This window comes from Lissotriton vulgaris, chromosome 8, assembly GCF_964263255.1.
Source record: "Lissotriton vulgaris chromosome 8, aLisVul1.2, whole genome shotgun sequence".
Lineage (NCBI taxonomy): Eukaryota > Metazoa > Chordata > Amphibia > Caudata > Salamandridae > Lissotriton > Lissotriton vulgaris.
Window position 1 is genome coordinate 980,725,922 of NC_141696.1, and position 22,706 is coordinate 980,748,627.

The 22,706-nt window shown below is 41.7% G+C and overlaps 1 protein-coding gene across 6 annotated transcripts in view; it reads right to left on the reverse strand.

Moving 5' to 3' along the window:
• The window catches only part of SCEL (sciellin), a 444,440-nt gene that overhangs the window by 327,097 nt on the left and 94,637 nt on the right, over positions 1-22,706 (reverse strand). For all 6 annotated transcript variants that reach the window (XM_086934828.1, XM_086934831.1, XM_086934830.1 and 3 more), the window contains 5 exons: positions 20,542-20,607; positions 16,510-16,548; positions 14,615-14,671; positions 4,166-4,216; positions 245-298 (listed from right to left, as the gene is read on the reverse strand). In XM_086934828.1, the coding sequence (XP_086790954.1) occupies positions 245-298; positions 4,166-4,216; positions 14,615-14,671; positions 16,510-16,548; positions 20,542-20,607 (267 nt within the window). The remainder of the gene's footprint in view (positions 1-244; positions 299-4,165; positions 4,217-14,614; positions 14,672-16,509; positions 16,549-20,541; positions 20,608-22,706) is intronic.

The following is a 22,706-nucleotide window of genomic DNA, read 5'->3' on the forward strand; positions in this document are numbered from 1 at the left end:
AGGATCATATGCAATACCTTGGCAGATGTGTAGGCCATATTAGTAGAACCATGGGGAAGCACCATTCTTCCTCAAAAGAACTGAAGTCAATAAACAGATGGGTATAGCAAAAAAGCAAACACTGCCAAGGCCGTTGTGTGAGTGTCAGTCATGACTTTGGGTTGCTAAACCATATATCTTGGGTACTTTCCTCAATCACCCTATGTTACACATGCCTGCATAAGTACTTTTTAATAATACTTACTCAGTGGTCTCAACTGTGGTTGTGAAGGACTTATTTGACGGGGCCCAAGACTGTCTGCAAAATAAGACACATGGCAGATTTAATCAAACTAGGTTTACATTTTAAATTCAGGCAAGCGCAGAAGTGCTGCATGAACAAGCATTGGCAAAGACAATAGGCCTGGGTTTTAAATTTCAAGCTGTATTGCCAAATCTTGTTGGCATAGGCATGTGAGGACATGCATCAAGACACACATACACATGGCTGTCAATCTTGGAATGCAATTTCTATCAAAGAAAACCCATTCTAAAATTGGCACTGATGCGCATGCATGAATCATGACTGGTGCTCACTCATTTGTGACTCATGTGCCATGACTCATGTGCACCCATGCATCATGAAGCATGTGTCTGCATTCGTCATGACACTTGAAGTTCATTTTTAATTTAATTTACGTGGACAGCCATGTTACAACAATAAATTAAAAAGTGAAGCAAAAAGTCGAAAATATGCGTAAAGCGTGAAAAAGAAAGCAAGTAGACCGACGTCACTTTGCAGCTGCAAAGCCCTAAACATATATTTTTAAACGTCACATAGCCGGTAGGATGGGGAGCACGAAGAGGAGTGTCAACAGAAGAGGGAACAAAGAACATAGTGAAATAAAGTAGGAAAAAAAAGGAGAGAGTAAGTAAAGACATTCTCTCCCATGACTGCTGAATACTAAAGAATAGAAGAGACGTCTTAAGTATATCATAGAAGGATACAACTTATCCAATAAGAACACTGTGACATCGAAACGCAAACACATGAATACAGAGGAAAAACATTGAATCGAGAAAAGACAACTGAGATAGAAAACAAAAACATTAAACCATGAGCAAGAGGCTAACCCAAAGCCCACAGCAGCTGGAGCTGTTCGTAGCCAAAGCTGAAAAAGCAGTAAAGAGACTAAATTCTCATTTATTAATTTGCTTGAGTGTCATGTTAATATCCTGCCCGATGTCTTGCTTTAACGTAAGAGTATGTTACACTTATGATTACAAACATTTTTTATCACAATAGAAATAACATGACTCAAGTTTTAAGTAATGCTCAAACAATTGTCAGTAGTTTACCTCTCTGGAGCCACCAGTAAGACTTGTGAAAGGCAAGAGTAATTGCATTTTCGGTATTAGTTAAAACATGGTAACGCCAAAATGTAATGAGGGTGTTCATAAAGTTGTTTCTCCAAGGGGAAAAATAATGTGAAATGTCCAAATGCATATTTCAGCATGATTTACTCATGCACATTTTATACCTACTGGAAATTCAACATGAGTGCATTTTACTCCTAGGATTCTTTCTGAAATCCCCCCTAAAATCAGAAATTGCGTTCAGAGGATGAAAAATTCCTCTGATTAAAATTAGGAGTTGAGCAAGCATGGTTTTGTGAGTTAAATAATTCATGTTTGTAAACACTGATGTCGTCAGCAAACTAACATTATGTTCTCTCCTTAATGGGCATTCCTCATACTTTTTAAGTCAAGCTGATATTCTTGTCTATAAAATCCCCCTTTTTAAATAATTCAGACAAATTTCAATTACCTCAAACTAAAAAACAAACATAAAAGCCTCACCGTTTAAATATGTCCTTTTGTACGTTTTTTACATAAGTGTATTAAGCATAAGTGAGTAAGAGTGTATCACAACAAGAAATGTATGCAGATTCATTATAGGTGTACAGCCACAATGTATGATATTGCAACATTTGGAATAGAGCATGTGGTTTACTCGGATGAAAAAATCACATGTAAATGTTAGCCATTGGATAGAGGAAAATAAATGAACTGAACAATATTCTACATTTTACCAAATTGTATGGGCTTAATTTACTTCGAGTTTTAATACTTTTTCTGTGTTTATTTTAGAAATAATTACAGTTTTGTTTTTACTGTACTGGCACTTTTATGATCGATTACCTCCTCAGTAAAAAGGTTTTCTGTGCATTTGTACATGGTATTAAAATAAAGCATGTTTATGTAATATAGTTCAGCTCAGCTCTTTGAGCATCTCTTCCCAGAAAATTCTCAGTTGTTCATAAGTGCATGAAAGAGTGGATGTGATCACTTCTATAGCACACCCAGCAGCCCTATCTTTATGCATTTTTCTGGCTCGCCAGAGTGTGCTTAGGGTCCCATGAGCTATATGCCCTATTCCAAAACACATTTTGGAGAATATAAAGTGGTATTCTTTGAGGTACTCTTTTACATACTCTTACATGCCTTTGCGAATGAGCCTCAAAATGTCTAAAATGGAAATAAAATGAGAATGTTCAGGGAATAGTTATGTACAAATAGTACAAATAGAAATGACTGTGCTGTCTTGTACTTTTATTATTGGGCAAACAATGCCCTGTGAAGTTTTGACTAGTGTTTTGTATTTTGGTTGTTTGATTTTTATTTTATACACCAGTCCTTGTGGGTTTGGACACAGTGGTGGCAAAATGGTATCTGATCATTCTGTTTGAGTGAATTTTCCCAAGTCATTCCTAGTGTAGATGAAGAGCTGGGATTTTACTCTGTGAGACCAGCAACCAACAAAGCCAACTTCTCATTTACTAAAATGTATAAAACACAGCCATTGGTGAGAGAACTGTGGAGTGCAGCTCTACGTTTAGCAAGAGTCAGTTACAGATGATGTCTTAGGCTGTGTTTGCATTAAAAATTTCATTTTAGAGCAACATAAGTATTGTGGTATGTTATAAAAGTGAGTCAGCACTGAGTTGCATACTATTTGTAATCGAGGGACACCCTCCAGTTCAAATTTCAATGTGAGGACAAACGTTAAAGAATGAGTGGTGTCAAATGTGTAATTTCATGGAATAGGAATTAGTGAAATATTATGTGATATTCTGCTTGACCAAAGTTTATGTCTGGTTTCATCTGGTTTTAGGTGTTCGTGCAAAGCAAGGTGACAATATTTTAGTTGATTTGGCTTTGGTATGCAAATCTATGGGCGATTACTCTACTTCAACCCCAGTACACCTCCTTTGCGTAGATGATAGGGTGGTTGGAGATTTTCAACTCAAAGTGATTTTGGCATTGCTTGAACATCAACTTTGTCTGCAAAACAGTTTTCCCTCCCAAAAGCTGACTGACGTTGCTCTTTGTCAAGCTTTGTGCCAGAGTACATCACAAGACTGCCTGTTTACTGTATAGTAAATCTGACCGTGCATCACAAGACTTACTGGTTAATGTGTAGTCAATATGAGCCCATTTGTAACAATCAATTCAGTTGTCACTGGACTGGTTACGTTTTTATAGTGCTTTCCAAATCATTGACGATAAATAATATTTGTTTTTTATTTGAATGTAATACTGCTCTGCGTTTACCATTGTCTTTTGTGAAGACACTTCGAGTATTATGTCAATAGATAATCTTACTTTTAACCCCGTCCGTGCGGGGCCAATTCCCCTGCTGTGCTGGGGGGGAGCGGGGCGCGCACAGCGCCCCGGTGCTCATGACGAGCTCAGCTCGTCATGAGCCACGGTGCTACAGTGCTCATGACGAGCTGAGCTCGTCACGACCATGCCCGTTTAATGGAACGCTCAGCACAGCAGGGGAATCAGCCCAGCGTGCGAGCGTTCCACGGGCCATGACGAGCTCAGCTCGTCATGAGCACCGGAGCACCGTGGCTCATTACGAGCTGAGTTCGTCATGAGCATGGGAAGGGTTAAAAGAAGAACTTCTCTTTTTTTGCAAAAAGAATAGCCACATTTTTTAAAACAAATGAAACAATATCTCACATACATAAACAGAAATGACCATACAAACTATAGGACATGTTTGAGATTGTAGCTCTGCCTAATATTGCAGTGTGCATGTCATTGTTAAGAAGTGTTCACAGGCGTTAAGATTCACACAATGTATTGTGAAACACAATGAATGAAAATCAGACAGTACCTTTTGGTCTCCTCAGTCGTGGTCGTTTTATTTCCTGGAGTCCACGATTGCCTAGAAGAACAATGAATGTATTGAGGACAGTGCACTGTCAAAGTACGCATTTAGTTCATATCTGAGTGATGCATAAAATGGCTGCCGCCTGCCTTTAATGAGCACTTCAAAGAATAGGCAGCACTCTGGTGATTACATCTACGCATGGAATATAGAAGGTTGAACATGTCTCTATGCACGTGCACTGGGTCCAGTAAAACAGAGTATTAAATCAGGATTGATTTCGGAGGTAGTGCACCGAATACTGAACACTCTGACTTGCTGATTTCCCTCTTTTATTTTGTTTGTAGGCCATATGCGTGACCAGCATGGTAAGATTATGCAAAACTGCACGCGCTCATCTAATGAGATTCAATAGAGCACTTCCTGCTTTGTCCTCTTTGACAACCCTGTAAATGCAAACCCCCCACATGCCAATCAAATACAGATTTCATTGAGAGTGTACATACACTCCTCGATCAGTGAGTTAGTCTTTTTGGACATCTACACTAAACAATTCTTTCATTGTTTTTTTTAGAAATAATACATGTCTTTCAGAGTATTGCAAGAGCTGCAATACCTCTATACTCCTAGATTATTTTCTATGGTCGGATGTACTAAATACCGGTAGCAAAAAGTGGTTGTAAATTGATTCTTCTTTTTGCGCCCAGTTTCCTTTTTAGCGATCCAACCTATTTACCAATAAGTAATTTTGCAAAATATAACATTGTAGTTTGTTGCAGGCCGTGCTTTATTAATATTAATTAGGCAGGTCACAATGTGCAAACCACTACAATTGGCTACCATTAGAGAGATGGTGTTCTGCAATGGCACAGCTGCCAAGTTTCCAGTTTTCTCATGTGTGACATTTATAGGCTTTCAGGGCGTTTATAAGTGACATTTAACAGCCTTATGTGTGACACTGTTTAGCTATTTAAGACAACTCTCAATAGGTTTTTTCTTTCAAGTCAAGTTTATTTTTTTCATAACTTCTTCTTGTAACCAGCCTTTCTTCTAACCCAAAGACCGCAGTGTAAACTGAGAACACTTTTGACAATTGCTTTCACCGTTATTCTTCTCCCTTTACATAACCAAATTGTGTTAACATTTTTGTTGGCTGCAGAACTATCCATAAATTACCAATTTAAACCAGCGCCACTCTATAAGACGAAGAATAGAACTTAATTGCGTTTTAAGTTCATGTTGCAGGGAGGCAGGGAGGGGGGAGAGGGGGTTTGGGGTGTTTCAAGTGGGATAGTCATAGATTGAGTTTGATTTTATGGTGCAACTTTGAAAATAGCGTTCTTCCCAGAACATGGAGAACTGACAGTTATGCAGGGGATAGATCAATATGGAAAAGGTTCAAAGTGTCTAAGATGTAGTCGCCGTGCGGGTGTGGGAGTGTGGGTTCCCGGTATTCCACCCCTGCTACCGTTTGTCGCAGATGGCCCTATTCACAACAATTAAATGGGTGATAAACATAAAACGGCTCTGTTACTGAGCCGTTTAAAATTACTCTATTGGAATGTAATGGCTTGGGGGATCGAATTAAACATGGAATAGTTTTGCAATATCTGAAACAGCAGGCCCTGGAGGTGGTGCTACTACAAAAAACTCATATACAAGGTCCTCTTATTGTGCACTCAATAGATGGGGTTATAAACTGGTGGCCCACTTGGACTATGCGACGGGGTCTAGAGGGGTAGGTATCCTCATGCGTAACACCTTCCCCTTCCAGGTACAAAGGGTCGGACACAACCCACTTGGAAGATTTTTCACGGTGTGGGGTCTTCGGGAGGGTAAGTCCCTCAATATAACTTCACTACATGTGCCTCCTAGATTGCACTCTACGACATTAGCCGATCTCGAGCAGGTCACCAAGGGTGACCTGCTGCTGGGTGGGGATTGTAACGTAGCCCTCAATGGAGACCTAGATAGGCTACCTCCTAGATGCGGTGAAGCGCCCAGGAGCATGCTGGCGTATTTCCTTGGGGCTTTGGAGTTGATAGATATTTGGCGAGTATGCAATCCCTCGGCCAGGCAGCACACCTTTCTCTACGGAGTCCACGGTAAAATGTCCCGAATTGACTATACCTTCTGCAAAGCCACCCAGCTCCCCAGGTTTAGGGAGGTCTCCTTTCTTCCAAGGGGCATCTCTGATCACTTTCTGTTGGTAATGAACTATGGCGACACCCCCTGTTAAAAATTGCAGGAATCTGTTAGCATGAGCTGAAAGCCATTTTGTAATTGGCAGCCATCTTAGTCAACCATGTGCTTGCCATGTGCTTTTTCACTCTTTCAGCACATTGCACATGATCAGAAAGGCCTAGCTATTAGAATGCACTTGCTCCTAGTATAGAACTGTCAAGCTATTCTTGCTTATGTAAAGAGAAATGTCTCTCCTCCCACTTTGTTGAGCAAGCAAATTTTGTATACCCATATTAGTCAATTTGCATGCTTACATGTGCCAGGACCTCCTCTTGGTTTTATGCTGACTAATGTAACCTAAACATATATAAGGCCCCTGTTCTCTGTACTCCTTAGAATGCCTCTTACAGTGACCTGGGGGTACTGTGTGACGTAGTCTCCCTCATATGAGGTTAATAAATATGTTTTCTTTTTTATTACAGCTTCTGTGCCAATCTCCTCTTTGTTGGTTTAAAAGGACCAGGTGTATCTGTGAACCCTTAGGAGGTTTATATTTCATTACCCCCCCCCCACACACACACACACACGCTGCAAAATGGTTATCAACCCTTGGTACCTCAGGATGCCGGCAATTAGAGATAAACTTACTGAGATGAAAAATAAGTACTTTTCTTAGATCGATGGATCAGTAGATTCAGGCACAGTATTGTGGGAGGCTTACAAGACAGTGGTGAGAGGTAACAGGGTGGCAGCAATATCAGGACACAGGACGGAGAAAAGGAAGCAATTACAAACAATAGAAGGTGAGATTGCCCTTCTCGAATGTAGTCTTGTGGTGTTTGATGCTCTGAACACCAAACACAAATTGCTCATTATACAAAATGAATACAGGAACATTGCTGAAGATGCAACTAAGGCCCAATACCAGGCCACCCAGCACCGCATAAATTATATTGTCGAAAAGGCGAGCAAATTATTACCTTGGCTAGACAAACGGGAAACAGCCAACAGATGGGTGGCTGAGTTTGTATGCCAGGACGGTATGAGACTACAGGATAGGTCTGGGACTGCAAAGGCGTTTACGGACCACTTCAAGCAGGTCTATACTTTCACTCAGTCCTCCACCCACACTGCAGCGAAAGAATTGCTATCCACCCTGGGACTTCCCATTCTAGAGCCCCAGGATATTAAGGACTTGGACTCCGCCTTACAAATAAGGAGGTGTCCAAGGCGATTGGCGCCCTGCCGTCCAGAAAAGCCATGGGCCCTAGTGGCCTTCAAATTGAACTTTGTAAATCAAATTCATCCACAATTGCCCCATACCTCATACGGATATACAAGGAAAGTGTGGACAGGGGTGTCCTGCCCGAAACGCAGAGATTGGCCAACATTGTTTTTTATACACAAAAAGGGTAAACCCCCCAGCACTGCAGCTGGTACAGACCTATCTCCCTCCTAGATGCAGAAGTTAAAATACTATCCAAAATCCTGGCATGGTATCTCTCACCTCTTCTCCATAAATTGATACACTCGGACCAATCGGTTTTATGCCAGATAGATATACCGCTCTGAATCTTCAGCGCCTTCACGGAGTCCTAGGTAGGGCAGCTACAATTAAAGAAGAGGCAGTGATCATGTCTCTGGACGCCAAGATGGCATTCAACATGATCGAATGACCCTTTATATTTGCCACACTTGAACGATATGGGTTCGGGGAGAGATTTCTATCCTGGGTGCGACTTCTTTATTCGGAGCCGTTGGCCCGAATTACAGTTAATGGGGGGCAATCAACAACATTCACATTGTAGAAGGGAACGAGGCAGGGATGTCCCCTTCCCCCTTACTTTTTGCTTTGGCACTGGAGCCCCTGGTGATCTGCTGGATGGATAAAATCTCCCTGTATGCTGATGATATTTTGCTTAATTTGGCCAGACCCCGATATTACATTCACTGTGTTCTTCATATATTTGCTCTCTTTCGGAAGTACTCTGGCTATACCATTAACTGTGACAAGTCTCTGGTATACGTTCTAAGTGGGAAACGCCCAACCCTACCTGGAGGCTGCGGGGCTAAGATAGTTACAGACGTTTTTTAATACCTGGGAATTTACGCCACGACTAACCCTACAGATTTTTATGATCCCAATTTGGCTCCTCCTCTGCGCCGTTTGCAAACCGACGTGCAACACTGGAAAACCCTGCCCCCTACCCTATTGGGCAGGGCCACCCTATATAAGATGATGGTGCTTCCCCGATTTATCTATGCCCTGCAGAACACACCCTATTTGGTCCCAGCACAGTACTTCAATGCCATTGAATCGGAGGAGTGCACTTTACTTTGGAACAACGGTACCCCTAATATTGCATTGGCTAAACTCATGAAAAGATGGTGCGATGGAGGTATAGCCCTGCCTGCAATCAAAAGCTATTAGTGGGCCTCCCCACTGGTAGTTGTCAATCATTAGGTGCACCGAACAGGGACAGATCCCACTTACAGGTTGGATAGACACAATATGTTCCCCGGCAATTATTCCAGGGCAATCTATGGAGGTGGGAAATATGCACCAAAATACACTCCAACTTCCACCACAGTTGATATATGGCACATGGTGACAGCCGCTTTGGGGTGGAAAGCTAAAATCACAAAAGTCATCCTACTGCTAGACACATACTAGTTGGGGGTCTTTTTGAAACATCCAGGATTCCACAAGTGGGACTTGATAAGTCTTTCGAGGGTTAGCAACTTGTGGGCGGGGGGCAGGGTGGTCACTTTCAGTGATCTCTAACTGGACTAACAATTACAGAGTGGAGAAACTTTTAGATACCTCCAAGCCTGTAATGCACTACAAAGGGCGACACCCAAAGGCACTGAACGGCCGGTCTCCTCGCCCCTTGAGGATAGACTACTAGAAGACTGCCTCCAGGCAAAAGCTATTTCATTGACATAAAGTAAAATACTAAACAATACACTTGATACGCTGGGGAGAATTCATGCAAGCTGAGTGGAGGATATTGGGCAAAACTAAAGGGGATGATGGAAGGAGTGTTGAACATTGCAAGCACTCACCCCCAGTCAACTGATCTGGGTTTCAATCTATCATCATTCTTTAGCTCACTCCGCCACCCCAGTTCAGACATGGCCATATGCAAATCAGTCTGCCCCTGCCCCTCATGGGAACAGTCCAGCCAGAACTGCCAAGCCATGTCTTCCCTGAACCAGAAACAAGAATCCTGGGGCCAGTTTCTGGCTAATCAGCAGTCATCAGCCAGGCTAGCCTGAATAGAGTGGCAAAGTGAGCGAGGGACCACGTCTGGGCATACCCTGCCAACTTAAGGTGAACAAAGCAAAACCAAAGGGGATGATGGACGGATTGTTGAATATTGCAAGCACTCACATCCAGTCAACTGATCTGGGTTTAATCCATCATCATTCTTTAGCTCACTCCGCCACCCCAGTTCAGACATGGCCATATGCAAATCAGTCTGACCCTGTGCCTCATGGGAACAGTCCAGCCTGAACTGCCATGCCATGGCTTCCCTGGACCAGAAACAAGCATCCTGGGACATTAGTGATGAAGATTTGCAGGAGGCGTTGGCTTTCCCCCGGGAGGTGGCGATCTGATCCAGTTTTAAATGTGTCCAGCTCAAAGTCATGCACAGAGCTTACTACATCAGTTTGGTGCTTGTTAAAATGGGTGCCCTGAGCTCTGCTGCCTGCCCTAGGGAATTTGGTCAAACCAGCACCTACCTGCATCATTGGCGGGAATGCCCGATCCTTCAGGCATATTGGGGGAAGGTCACATCAGCACTGTCTTTAACCTGCCATAAATTCTTTGAAGTCTCACCCCGCCTGTGCCTTCTTAATATCTGGGATGCAACTGACTTATCAAGAACTGAGAGAGGGTGGGTCTCCCTGGGTTTTATGGTTGCGAAACGTAACATAGCTAGAATATGGAATGGGGTAGCTAAACCCAGGTTTGGGTACTGGGAGACTGATATGGACTGGTGCATGCAGGCGGAGAGGGTAATATATGAAAGCAGAGGATGTCCACAAAAATGGACTAGAATCTGGGAAGCATGGAATGTAAGTAGGGGAATGATATGCACACCCTTCAATGATGCCTCCCCACTGTCGGAGGACCACATGGAGGAATAATGTTTGGCCCACAAAGTATAAAATAAGGCACGTGACTGAGTTATTGATCCTATGTAACGTTATGACGAATACTGTACTAATGCACTGGGAATGTTGGAAATTATGGAAATTGCACTGCACTTTGTTGTCTCTTGTTTTTGTCCCCTTTGTTTTTGTTTATTCAATAAAAAGATCTTTAAATAAAAAAGAATGTAACTCAATTGCGATAATAATGTCATTAGAGATAAATATTTTGTCAAAGGACGAAAAATATACTATAAAAAATGCACAGCGCTGCTCTTTCAGACATGTTTCATTTTTGCTGACCTCATCATTATTGTGGTCCCAGGATGGCAGCTGTTCCCAGAGCTGCAGGGCACACTTTTGCTAATGATGACGTGGTACAGAGGGTGGGCGAAGTTTAACTTTTATCCATATAGAAAATCTGTTAGCCTGTAAGAGGTATGTACAGCTCCTTAGGTGAGCAGCGCAAGTGACGGACAGACATTATGCTGTCTGGGTGGAGTGGTGCCAGGAGTGACAGAGAGCCATGAAAGAGATATGCTCTCGCCTGACCCTCCTGAGGTACTGGCCACAACAAAAACAAATCATCCAGGATCCTGCACAGTGCCAACTTCACTACCCGGGACTGCGAGGCATTACAGCACCACCTAGCCTGAGCGGGCACGAAAATGGCCCAGGTGCCGGCCAGCAAAGTAAACAAGGCACCTCTTTGTTGGGCCAGGCGCACGCTTGCACCCCGGCCTGGATAAACAAGACGTCAGTTCGGACTACATGATAGATCCAGTGCGCTTGCTGGAGACGCTGGAAGATAGAGGATCCACGTGGCTTGGTCGGCCGGGCCAAATCTTAGAAATTGTTTTTTCCCGATCTGGTGTCTCGGTGCACCACACAAAACATAAACAAAGTATCAACAAGTTCAAGTTTAGTTGTGTAAGCGTGAAAATAAGAACAGACGAGTCCCAGGCCCACATAGCAGTGTACAATTGCCTAGCAGCATCAGTAGCAGTCGATCATGCTGAATTCATTTTGCTTAATTAACCCTTTCGATGCTGATCGTCATCAACCACGGGTGTCGTGTGCTGATGACGAGCTGAGCTCGTCATAACAGCAGCAAAAGAGCAATTTGCAGCACAGCGCAAAAATCCCCGCAGCAGCCATGTGGTTAAATGCAATGCACAATGTCGATGGAGCTCTAATTATGCGTGCCTAGGCATTACAGTGTGGGTATGCAGATACCTGAAATAAAATGTGTTAGTCTAACTCCTGATGCGTGGTAATTGGGAGCGGTGCAATGGTAGGGAGAGCCCCATCCCTGTGATTGCTTCTCAAAAATGAACATTTATTTAGAAGCCTGATTTCCTTAAAGGAAATTGGGATGCTTTGGTTTTTTCTAACCTTTTCATTTTGGAAAAGCTTCAGTGAGATTTGGCAGTGATCCCCTTTACCATCACCTACACCCCCGAAACTACAACACTAATTTGCAAAGGGTGAGGGGTCTGAATAGGACCACCCCAACTTGGGAATTACAACTTATCAAGGGTTTGTGACTGAAATTCCAGTTGTAAACTGTTGATACAAATGTATCCGAACTGTTATTTGGAAAGGACACCCACAAGACACTAGTTCAAAATTGCAATTCAGTATCCATTCGTAAACCGATTTTAGAAATAAGAAAAACTTTACAGACTCCTAAAATGTGTTTAATAGGTTCAAAATAACTTGTTAGCAAGTTTGTAAAGCGCACCCATAGGGTCTCTAGGCACTGAGGGCCATCGGGAAGATTAAGGAAGCTATTGCCAAGAGTCACATGGTGCTGAGCTAACCTGCCGCAGGAGTCGGGGATCGAACTGTGATCCCCAGATTCTAGCGTCAGTCACCCTGGCCGCAGCGCCACACCTCTCCCCTCAGTAACAAATACTTCAAACACCCTCAAAGTATTTTCACATTGAGGCTAAATAATGCATTGTCCCTTTACTGGGGCAATAATCTGTTTAATAGAATGGTGCAATATTGCTGTTTTTAAAATGTTTTAATAGTGTTGACATTGGTTTGAAAGCATTTTCTTTTAGTTCATTTTTCTCCATGAATATTTGGTAATCTGATATGTTTGTGTGCTTGTTTTTCACTGTTAAAGAAACATTTTCGTTACAGTGATCTTATTTATTTGGGTGAATGCTCCCCAGAAAGAAATCTGAAGTCCTTAATCTTTGTCAACCTTCTCTGCATTGTTCTTTCAGTTTGGCATCTTTCTTTCTCTACATCCTTCTTTTTGTATTTTCTGTCTTGCTTTTTTCTTTATTTCATTCCTTTCTGTACTTTTATCAATCATTTCTTCTTTTTTCTTTAGCATCCATTTTTGCATCCTACTCTTCGTCTTTGTATCCATCCTTCCTATTCTACATCCTTATTTATTTTTTCTTCCTTCTTTTTTCACCTATCATCGATCCCTCCTTCTCACCATTCAGCTATCCATCAACACATCCATCCACCTTCCTTCTTTCCATCATCACTCTCTTTCCTCTTCATCCATTCATTCTTCTCTCTATTCATCTTTCTCTCATCCAACCATTATCCATCATCTATCCATCCATCCTTTTTCCTATCCCTCTCCTCATCCTCATCTATATCCACCTCTGGTTCGATCCAGCCCTTCATCCATTCTCTCTCCATCCTTCCTTCATTCCATGTACCACTCCAACTTCATCTTCATCCATCAATGCTCTCTGTATCCATCTCTCCAGCCCTCCTTCTGTCCGTGCCTCCGCCTCTCCTATCTACTGAAAGAGATCGCATTTGTGCACATTTGGGAGACCGGGGTCTACAATAAAAGTCAAAGGAGCTATAAAAAAAGTCTTAAATGTTTCTTAAAGAGAACTGCCAGTGACACCTACCCCCCTGCTCAAGTTGCTAAAGTGTGTGTATGTGGGGGGTGGGGGGGGTGGTTAATGAAGCCCCTGCATCAGGAGTTGTCTTATGAATCTTTGTCAGATATTATTCTATTGAAATGGCTCCTACACCACAGATGGGAGATGTTTCGGGGGAATAGACAGCAGTGGAAGGTTCCACCATGCTTTGTTGATAACACCCATCTGTCAGCACCTCTGCAATACCTAAAGATAGAACCACAAAGCAGGGTTCATCTTCAGTTATCATACAATCAATTTTCTCCCACACATTGGCAGTCTTCTCTCAGTATGTGATTAACATTGCAGGACTTTTTCTGGTGTACATGTCAGTCCGCAACAAGAAAGACGCCACCAGATCTCATTCCAGATGGGCGCCCTAAATATGGCCGACCCTCTGATGCCCACTACTCTAGTGGAGGTTCCAAGGAATTGTTTGCCAACATTGAAGAAACGGTTTCCCATACAACCTCTCTAAATGAAACACTTAAGAGTTATCTTCATTTTTTTTCATCACACTGGACTGACATTCCTCACAGTGGGCCTGATTCTCATTGTGGAGTTCCGCCCGAGTGCGGTGACTCCCCCACGACTGCAGGGCTGCCGCCACGAGTGCAGAGGCCCTTTTTGAATCAGGCCAAAAACTGTAATAAGCAGTAACTAATGTTACCATTAATTTGACAAATATGCCAACAGATAAAGTTTCATTCCCCAATCCAATCTCTAGATCAAAACCTCAATAATATTTTTTTTTCAATACATTGATATGAACAGTAATCCAAACCAAAATAACCTGCATTTGTAAAAACGGATCCACTGGCTAAGGTTATAGTAAATGAACACATAGTCATGCACCCATATACTGAGTTTCAAAAGCAAAAGAAAATATTCAAGTAGACCGTCCTTCTACCAATCAACATGTTATCTTTATGGATATCCAGGAGCCTGAGCTCACTACTATGAATCTGGAGGGCATTCTCTGAATGAAAATATTCAGTCCTCGTGTAAAAGCTCTAGAGCCACATCAAGAAACCACTGCGAGTACATTTTGGTAGGAGTAGGTTCCTGGGCACATGCATGACACATGCTGGCGATTCGGAAACAGGTTGGATTTGTATTGCAATGGTGATAAGATGGTAAGGCATATATTTAAGATTCAAAAACAAAGAACTCCCCATAACTTACAAAATGTTAACTTTGAGACTCATACCTTTTGGTCTCCTTAGTAGTTGTGGTTGTAGTTGTAGAAGAAGAATTCCATGGTTTCCTGAGAATGATACCAAGAGACTTCATTAAGTACCAATAACGATATGCACATGCATTTCTTATCCATTTGATTTTTAATTGCCTTACTTTGCTTTTATAATAATGGTGGCTAAATAAGGTTTTCATAGACATTCACTGTTTCAAGTGCCCTGGAGAAAAATATACCTTTCCTAATATTAATTTGAGCAAATTCATCTTTTGGGATCATGAATGTTCAATGCAGAATTGAGTTTGTCGAACCAGACACGTGTTTGTAAATTTGCCTGGAGCAATGGCAACGATTCATGTTTACGGATTCCTTGCAAAAACAGACAAATTATTTTATGATCATGACCCATAGCAGTGCTACTTTAGACAAAGTTGTGCTGGCCAAAGACAGGCAGGTATCAGTGATGTCCAACAATCAGAGGCATGCTCTGTTTTTTTGTGATATTCAGTGTGATATAATTGAGATATCGCAAAAGTAATGAAAACCAGTTCTGATACAACAAAATGTGCATACCATTATCTATCGGGTGCATTCAAAAGATGAATGGTATAGTGAAAACTGGAAACTATTACATTTTCCACAATGAGATTTTATAGAATACTTTCCACGTTGCTGATACCAACAATAAGAAACTCTCTACTTATGCATGACTTTCTTCACTTATCAGACCAAGTAACAATTAGAGCAATATCTACTTTACCAGCCTTAGTATTCCTTAGCCTTGTCATTGGTGCTCAAGGCAATTAATTTTTGGGGATGTGCCAAATTGGTGGAGTGATGTTATTTTGATGGCAACTGTCCTAACATTAAAACCAGGCATGGGCCCTGGGAATCATGTTGAGACCATGTTGAACCTGTGTACTATGCAGTGAAAGGTTCACAGCGCATGGAAAACTGGTGTTGAGCCACCACAGTTCTTGAATATGTAAAACGTTTGCACCAAAGGTTTGAATCCATTGGTGCAGTGGGTGAATTCGCACCGGAACCCAGGCATGTGAGGAACCCACTTCAATAGAATTTACTCTGACACCGTAACAGTCTTCAGGACCAATACTGATTTTACATAATTGCAATCAACTAAAACCCATGCTTAGGAATACGTGGCTGGTACCCATCTTGAAAGTTCTCCCTCAACTTACAAAACACCTTTAATTAATTTCTTAGAATGGTATCATAAGAGAGAAACATACTATGCTGTCCTCAAGGCTATGCTGCAATGGGTGGGTAATGCATCTGGAGGGGGTTGTGCAGAGTAAAAACATTTAACCTGTAAGCATCTCATAGGGTGTTAGGACCATCAGCCCTTAAATAAACCACATTCATGATTGCATCAGTTGATAATTATGGTTAGATATTTGACATTACGTTAGGGTTGATTGCTAAGTGGTTTGAAATTATAAAATTATTGAGTTACACATTTAGGTATGTCTTGTTTTATTTATCATGAGTTTTTAAGCGTAAATTGATTAGATCCACTTTTTTTTAATCTTAAATAGAAAGAGTTTCTGAATGAGCAATCTACTTAAATCCAGCCAGGGGTGAATAACAATAAAATAAACAGACTTGAAAAAAAGTGTGAAAAGGGATCAGAAAAGAACACTAAATTACTGTTCCCGGAAACGTAACTCATCTGAAAAACTGATTTTTAGGTGAGCCAAACGTAGGAGTGATCTGCACAGTGAATGTTTGGAAAATAAATTTAGGAATGGCATAGAAACATTGTACAACACATATTTTTTATTACAATTATAGAATTGTCTCAACTGATGCAATTTGTGAAGGTCTAATGCATGTGTTATTAGATCCACAGAGAATTTGGTCATTTAAAATATATAATTTTTGTTACATACGTTTTTGATCCATCCAGAGATGTATCTGTTGACGTTGTACTGTGGAATAAAGAATACACATCGTTAACTACCAAATAGAATTTATTAAGATGATTCTGCCTGATATTGGGTATGAGTAAGGAGAACATGGGAGACACCAAAAGAAAAGCTTGTACAAGAGGAAAAATAGGAAGCAAGAGCAAGGAAGACAAAGTCTGAGAAAGTGGAAGTGGAAGAGCAAAAGCAAAGAGAGTAGCAGGTACAACAAGAATACTACACAGAAAGAGTGCTGAAAACAGTCTAAGGAGGTGGAAATGAACAAGAGAATGGAATAATAACAAAAATCGCAAATGAGTGAGACAATTGAGAAAAAACATAAAAAGGAGAGTAGGAGAAATACAGAAAAAATTACAGTACTAGAGATGAAAAAAGTGACAAAGGTAAGCTTTCCACAAGAGAGAAGTGGGGAAAAGTAAAGAATAAATGTGGCATGTGGGCGCAGGGTTTGGAAGAGAACAAAAGCAGAGTGAATTGAGTAAGGGATGAAAGAGGAGTATGGAATGGGGATTAGTGTATGCAGGTATTTATTTACAATGAACTGTGCAGTGAGAGTAGTGAAGCATTATGCAAGAAAGGTGGATTCCCAGTGAAAGGATGTAGGAACATAATTCTGAACTTGGTAGCATATGAGGAAAGATGTTATCTCTTTTGGGCTGGCCTGAAACTAGCAGGTTAGGTCAGCAGACAGGTAATGGGGAGTGATTATCTTAAGATAGTCAATAGAAGTATACTGCTGCAAGGGTTGCCAACCTTTTCTGTAATAAGAGCTGCTTATCTTCAATGAAAATCATCTTGAGCAACTAATATTATGTGCTGTAATACTGACCACATAAGACAATATTACATTAACTACAACCATATGCAAGATTACCAGCAGTGATCTTTTAGTGCTCGTTTGCTAGTAGTAATGACATCTGGAAAATGGCAAGAGAGACCTATTCCTCTCCTTTTATAGGCAATGAGATGGTTGATAGGGACGGTATAGCAAATACATTAAGGGGAGAGAGTTCTTGCCATGAGTGTGAGCATGTCAACTACCTTGCCTGTTTCAGCTCCAGCCATAGTCAGCTGGGATCTTTTGCTGCAAGACTTCTTCGTGTTGCTGCAGGTTGGTGGTTGGGAGGTTTCTCACGAAACACTGATCCGGGTTGAGGTGTACATTTTCTTGGTTTTGGTTAAATGGGCTGTAGTATACTTCTGACTCTATCTGTTGAAAATCCAGATCATTTTCTTTTAGTTTAGTTGTGTTCCAGATCAGATATTTCTTTGGGAAGTTTAATTACTTTATCCCCTGCTTCCACTGTGACCGTCCAAAACCATAATGCAGAGATATTACTTTCTGTTCTTTCTCTGTTTCATGGCCAAGTTCATTCTAACTGGTCTGTCTGCTTGGTGCTTCACAAATGCACTCTCATCTCGTTGCGCACTCCAGAAGGCTTCCAGTTTTCTTCCTGCTTCTGCTACAAGGATACCAGCTGTCTGCTCTTAATCTACCTGTGTTCTTAAAGGTTTTTTGTCTTGCCTCTAAGACCTGAAGTTTCTTCTGTCTTCCATCATTTGTACTCTTCATCCACTTACCATACAGGCCTCAGAAGTGGAAATAGGAGCCAGCTAATCTAATCTTTGAACTAAAAGGCATCAAAAAGAATATCTCAGAAGACCTGCGCTTGATAATCAGCCCCAAGAAAGCCCCAGTCCCACATCAACTTACAACTGCCTTTGATAAGAAATTTGTGAGACTACTCATTGGCCTTCTGGCTGGTCTGTTCAGCTCCTTCTCTGGATGTACCAAGGTCACATCCAAAATGTGTGAAGCAGAAATTACATTACTATCTAAGGTAGGGAAGGCCATAGAAAAATGCATGTTCTATTGGCCTATAGCTTTGTTAAAGTTTGATATTAAAATATTTACCAAAGTGCTCTCGGATAGTCGACAATGTCCTACCTTTATTGATTATACCAGATCTGGTGGCATTCATCCACAGCAGACAGGGCTCATTTAACATTTGAAAAATGTCCCATTGGTGGAGAAGGATATTGGAAAGGGATACCAGCCATCTTCATGGCATTCAATGCTGAAAGACCGTTTGGGGGTAAGCTGTGAGTTCATGGAAGTGGCACTGCTCAACTTTGGAATAGGCCTGAAGATGAAGGGGTGGATTTTCTCTAACTACTGGTCCCCTAAGGCAAGGATTAGAGTGAATGGCACATTATTGCAGACTACCCTATCAGACAAGCTCTACATAAACCTTTAAGTAGGGTCTGTAAGGCCACAGCAGAGACGAAGATGGGCAGTCTCGTTGGTTGTGTTCAGCCTCATCTGATCTTAAACATGTATTTAATCATGTCTCATTATTTAATGTAATCATAGTAAAGTAGCAGAGACAGAGCTGGTGACTGCAGACAGGAGCAGAACAGGTGGGCATATTGGTCACACATGCACACAAAAGCACCCACGCATTTGTGGATAGGGACAGTACTGGTGTTAGGACAGAGACAGAGCTTTGGACTGCTTATGATGTTGCAAAGCCAGGCACACATGCACAATGCATGGCTGCACATGTATACACACACTCCTCGGTACATAAAGTATAACTGTAGTGTCAGGGCAAAGAGCGTCAGGACAAGGACAGAGGTAGAGAATCAGTAAAGTCTATTGGCCAGATTCACCAAAAAAGAGTACATCTGCAACCATTGAAGTACACCTTCATATAGGTGCAGATTTACTTCGTCTATCTATTCACAAACATTTCACATAGTATACCTGTGGAGCTGTACCAGGTGTAGGTTTCCAGGCGTACACTCGGGCATGTAATATGACATGTCTCTGAGGGTCCTGTTCCTAATGTGCAGATTTGTACATAGTGTAAAATTTCGAAGGGAGAAACTGAGCCCTCTCTGCAAATGCAAATTTCTTTCTCCATGGAGAAAGCGCTTTTGCTACATCCGCAGAAAATCTGGTGGTGATATGCTCCTTTTCCAGCCTGGGAGGGGAGCTGCCCCAACCCTTAGCTGAAGTAAATCTATTACCATTTTCAGGTAGGGAAGGTGTGGATAGTAGTTTGTGGGTGTTCCCAAACTTCCAAGGCATACTACGCCTTGAAATACCCACTACTTGTCCCTTGGGTGGTATTTATGACTGCTGATTTATTTGTGGCAGAGAATTCTACAGTAATAAATCCATTTACGCCAAGCAGGAATCCCTTTATGGATTTCTGGCAGGTGTAAATGGAGGTATTTTTGGTCATACACATAAGAATAATATTTTGTCAACAAGCCCCTATGACATGGAAAAGCGGCAAAATCGGAGGGTCTGATGGTCATATCTTCCACTAACATATATTAGCTATTTACCTGCAGATGTATCCTCAATACACAAGCAAAGCCAACTTTGGACACACTGTAAATACTGGCAACTTTAAACCACCAAGAGAAAAGGCAGAGCTGGTGGCTAAGGATGGTGCAAGAGGCTACTGGAGGCAGGAAGATGGCCAGTTCTAATGAGTCGGATGATCCCCATGTGTCATGTGATATAATAACAGCGTGCACAGAGAAAGAGTGGAAAGCTAACAGACTGTAGAGCTAGTAGATGAAGATAAAGCAAATCATACTACTCCATACACAAATTAATCAAAGCATTACATTTATAACTTGTTCCAGGCTGTGCTGGGCTGTGCTGCATACAGTAAATGTAGAATCGTGAATTGCCCATTGCCGGTGCCTCCCCCTCCAGATGTATATGTTGCCCCTTGTGTACATCCCTCTAAAAAACTGGTCCTAGTTTGCACAGCTGTGACTACATTCGTCCTGGCAAATCCTTAGTCCTTTTTGTCTGTTGAGTGCAAGCCTCTCTTGCAAAGACACGCCCAAACAAACAAATGCAGTCATGATATATTCTGCCTCTCATCCACCTGTGACAAAACATGGGTCATCTGTACAAAACACAAAGTAATACACATTATTTTATGAAAAAAAATGGATGTAAAGTCATACCTAGAAGAAAACCTTTCCAGTGTCGCAGCCTTTTTTTCGATGTCAGAAACGGATTTGCTCGGGATCCTATGCAAAAATAATGTGCATTATTATGTAATATTTCAGTGGCAACCTGACAGGACAATAATTCTCGGCGCACGTGCCTGAGCCTTTGACAGGATTATACATTCTAAAATGCGTGCAGTACAATGATTAAAAAGGTTTGCTTCGACTATTTCGGAACAGTGTCACGAGTTTCCCAGAATAGCCTTGGGATCCATTTACATCAGGCGTCCTTCCTGCGGCCTCAGGAGAGGGATTATGTATCCATAAGGAACCACTTTGGGATCAATACTACAAGATGAGCCAGTGAAAAGAAAAAGCTCCTTGTAAGTATAGAATGTTGACCTCTGACAATTGCATCACAGTGGCGACTGGTTTGTACCGAGGGTGGTAAGGCGGGGGACACACAAAAAATAAAGAAATAAATTCACTTACCTTCGCAGCGCGGTGTCTTCCTCTCTCAGGTGTCTTCCAGGAAGCTCCTGATGCAAGAAACTGCACTATCAAATCCTGGTGGTGCTTTCACAGCATAAAAGCAGCACTAGGATTGGATAGAGCAAGCTCTCCAATCGCTCCTAAGAGCACTGGAGGCCTGCACTTTCTCTAACCCAGCCGTCCAGGACAGCTAGGTTAGAGAACTTTAAAATGTGCACTTCTGTTAGCTGTCCCATGACGGCCGGCCAAGCAGACATGCACATTTTAAAGCACCCAGCTCCCTGCTGCTGTCACTCCGCAGCACTGGCCCCGCCCCGTCCTGACACTTAGGGCCCGATTCACAGAACTAACTTAAGACAAAATCCTGAACTTACTGCATTTTGGTATTCACAGAAGGCACTTACTCATTTTTGTATTCACAGAAGGCACTTACTCATTTCGGTATTCACAGAAGTTAAAAGTCCTAACTTTAGGACTCCTAAATGCCTTCTGTGAATACCAAAAGTCTTAAAAGTAGGATTTCTCTCGGTTTAGTAGTAGTAAAGTTAGAACTCCTAACTTTAGGACTCCTAAATGCCTTCTGTGAATACCGAAAGTCTTAAAATTAGGAATTTTTTCAGTTTAGGAGTAGTAAATTTAGGACTCCTAACTTTACTACTCCTAAACTGAGAAAAATCCTAACTTTACGACTTTAGGTATTCACAGAAGGCATTTAGGAGTCCTAAAGCTAGGAGCCCTAACTTTACTACTACTAAACTGAGAAAAATCCTAATTTTAAGACTTTCAATATTCACAGAAGGCATTTAGGAGTCCTAAAGTTAGGACTACTGACTTCTGTGAATACCGAAATGAGTAAGTGCCTTCTGTGAATACCAAAATGAGTAAGTGCCTTCTGTGAATACTAAAATGGTAGTAAGTTTAGGATTTTGTCTTAAGTTAGTTCTGTGAATCAGGCCCCCAGTTTGTGACGGGTTGCTGAAAAAGAAAACCGTAATAAATAAACATTATCACCGTTTATTTTTCTGCTCCGGGGCTTGTGGAGGAACACTCCTCCACTCAAATGAAGGAGCCGCCCCTGTTGCATCAGTTCACAAAACTAAGCACTATGTTAGAGAAGCCATCCAATGCCATGTACGCTTACATGCTTCTGGGGCTCAAATGAAAGCCCTATTTTCTGGGTCTTACAGTGGTTAATTCCTAAAAAGCACCAAAAAAATTAATTAAATAATAAGAGCGACGGGCCAAATTTTTTTCTCGCGAGTCCCCTCTGGCACTGCTGAATGCTGGGGTTGCTAAATACTATGGCAGCTATTCTTGATTCTACATCAGGCCTGTTTCTTCCACCATCTTACACTACCTGTCTCTTTAGGTCTACTTTTCCTCTTTGTCACTGTGTCCAGACTTCTCCCTTCTTTCTTTCTCCATCTCTCTCTCTCTTGCTCTGGGTCAAAGTCTGATGATGAAAAAAAGTCCTGATCCACAAAGATGAGCACTGATGACCACCACCAAAAACCACTACCTTTGACAGATGTGTGAACTACTTTAGCTTTGTTTGTGTTCTTGTCTGGTGGCTCAGTGTATTAATGCATCCACTGTAGGGGCCAGTGTTCAACCTTACGGTCACTGGTTCGAACCCCAGCGGGTCCACTCAGCCATTCTTCCATTTGAGGTCAATAAAATTAATACCA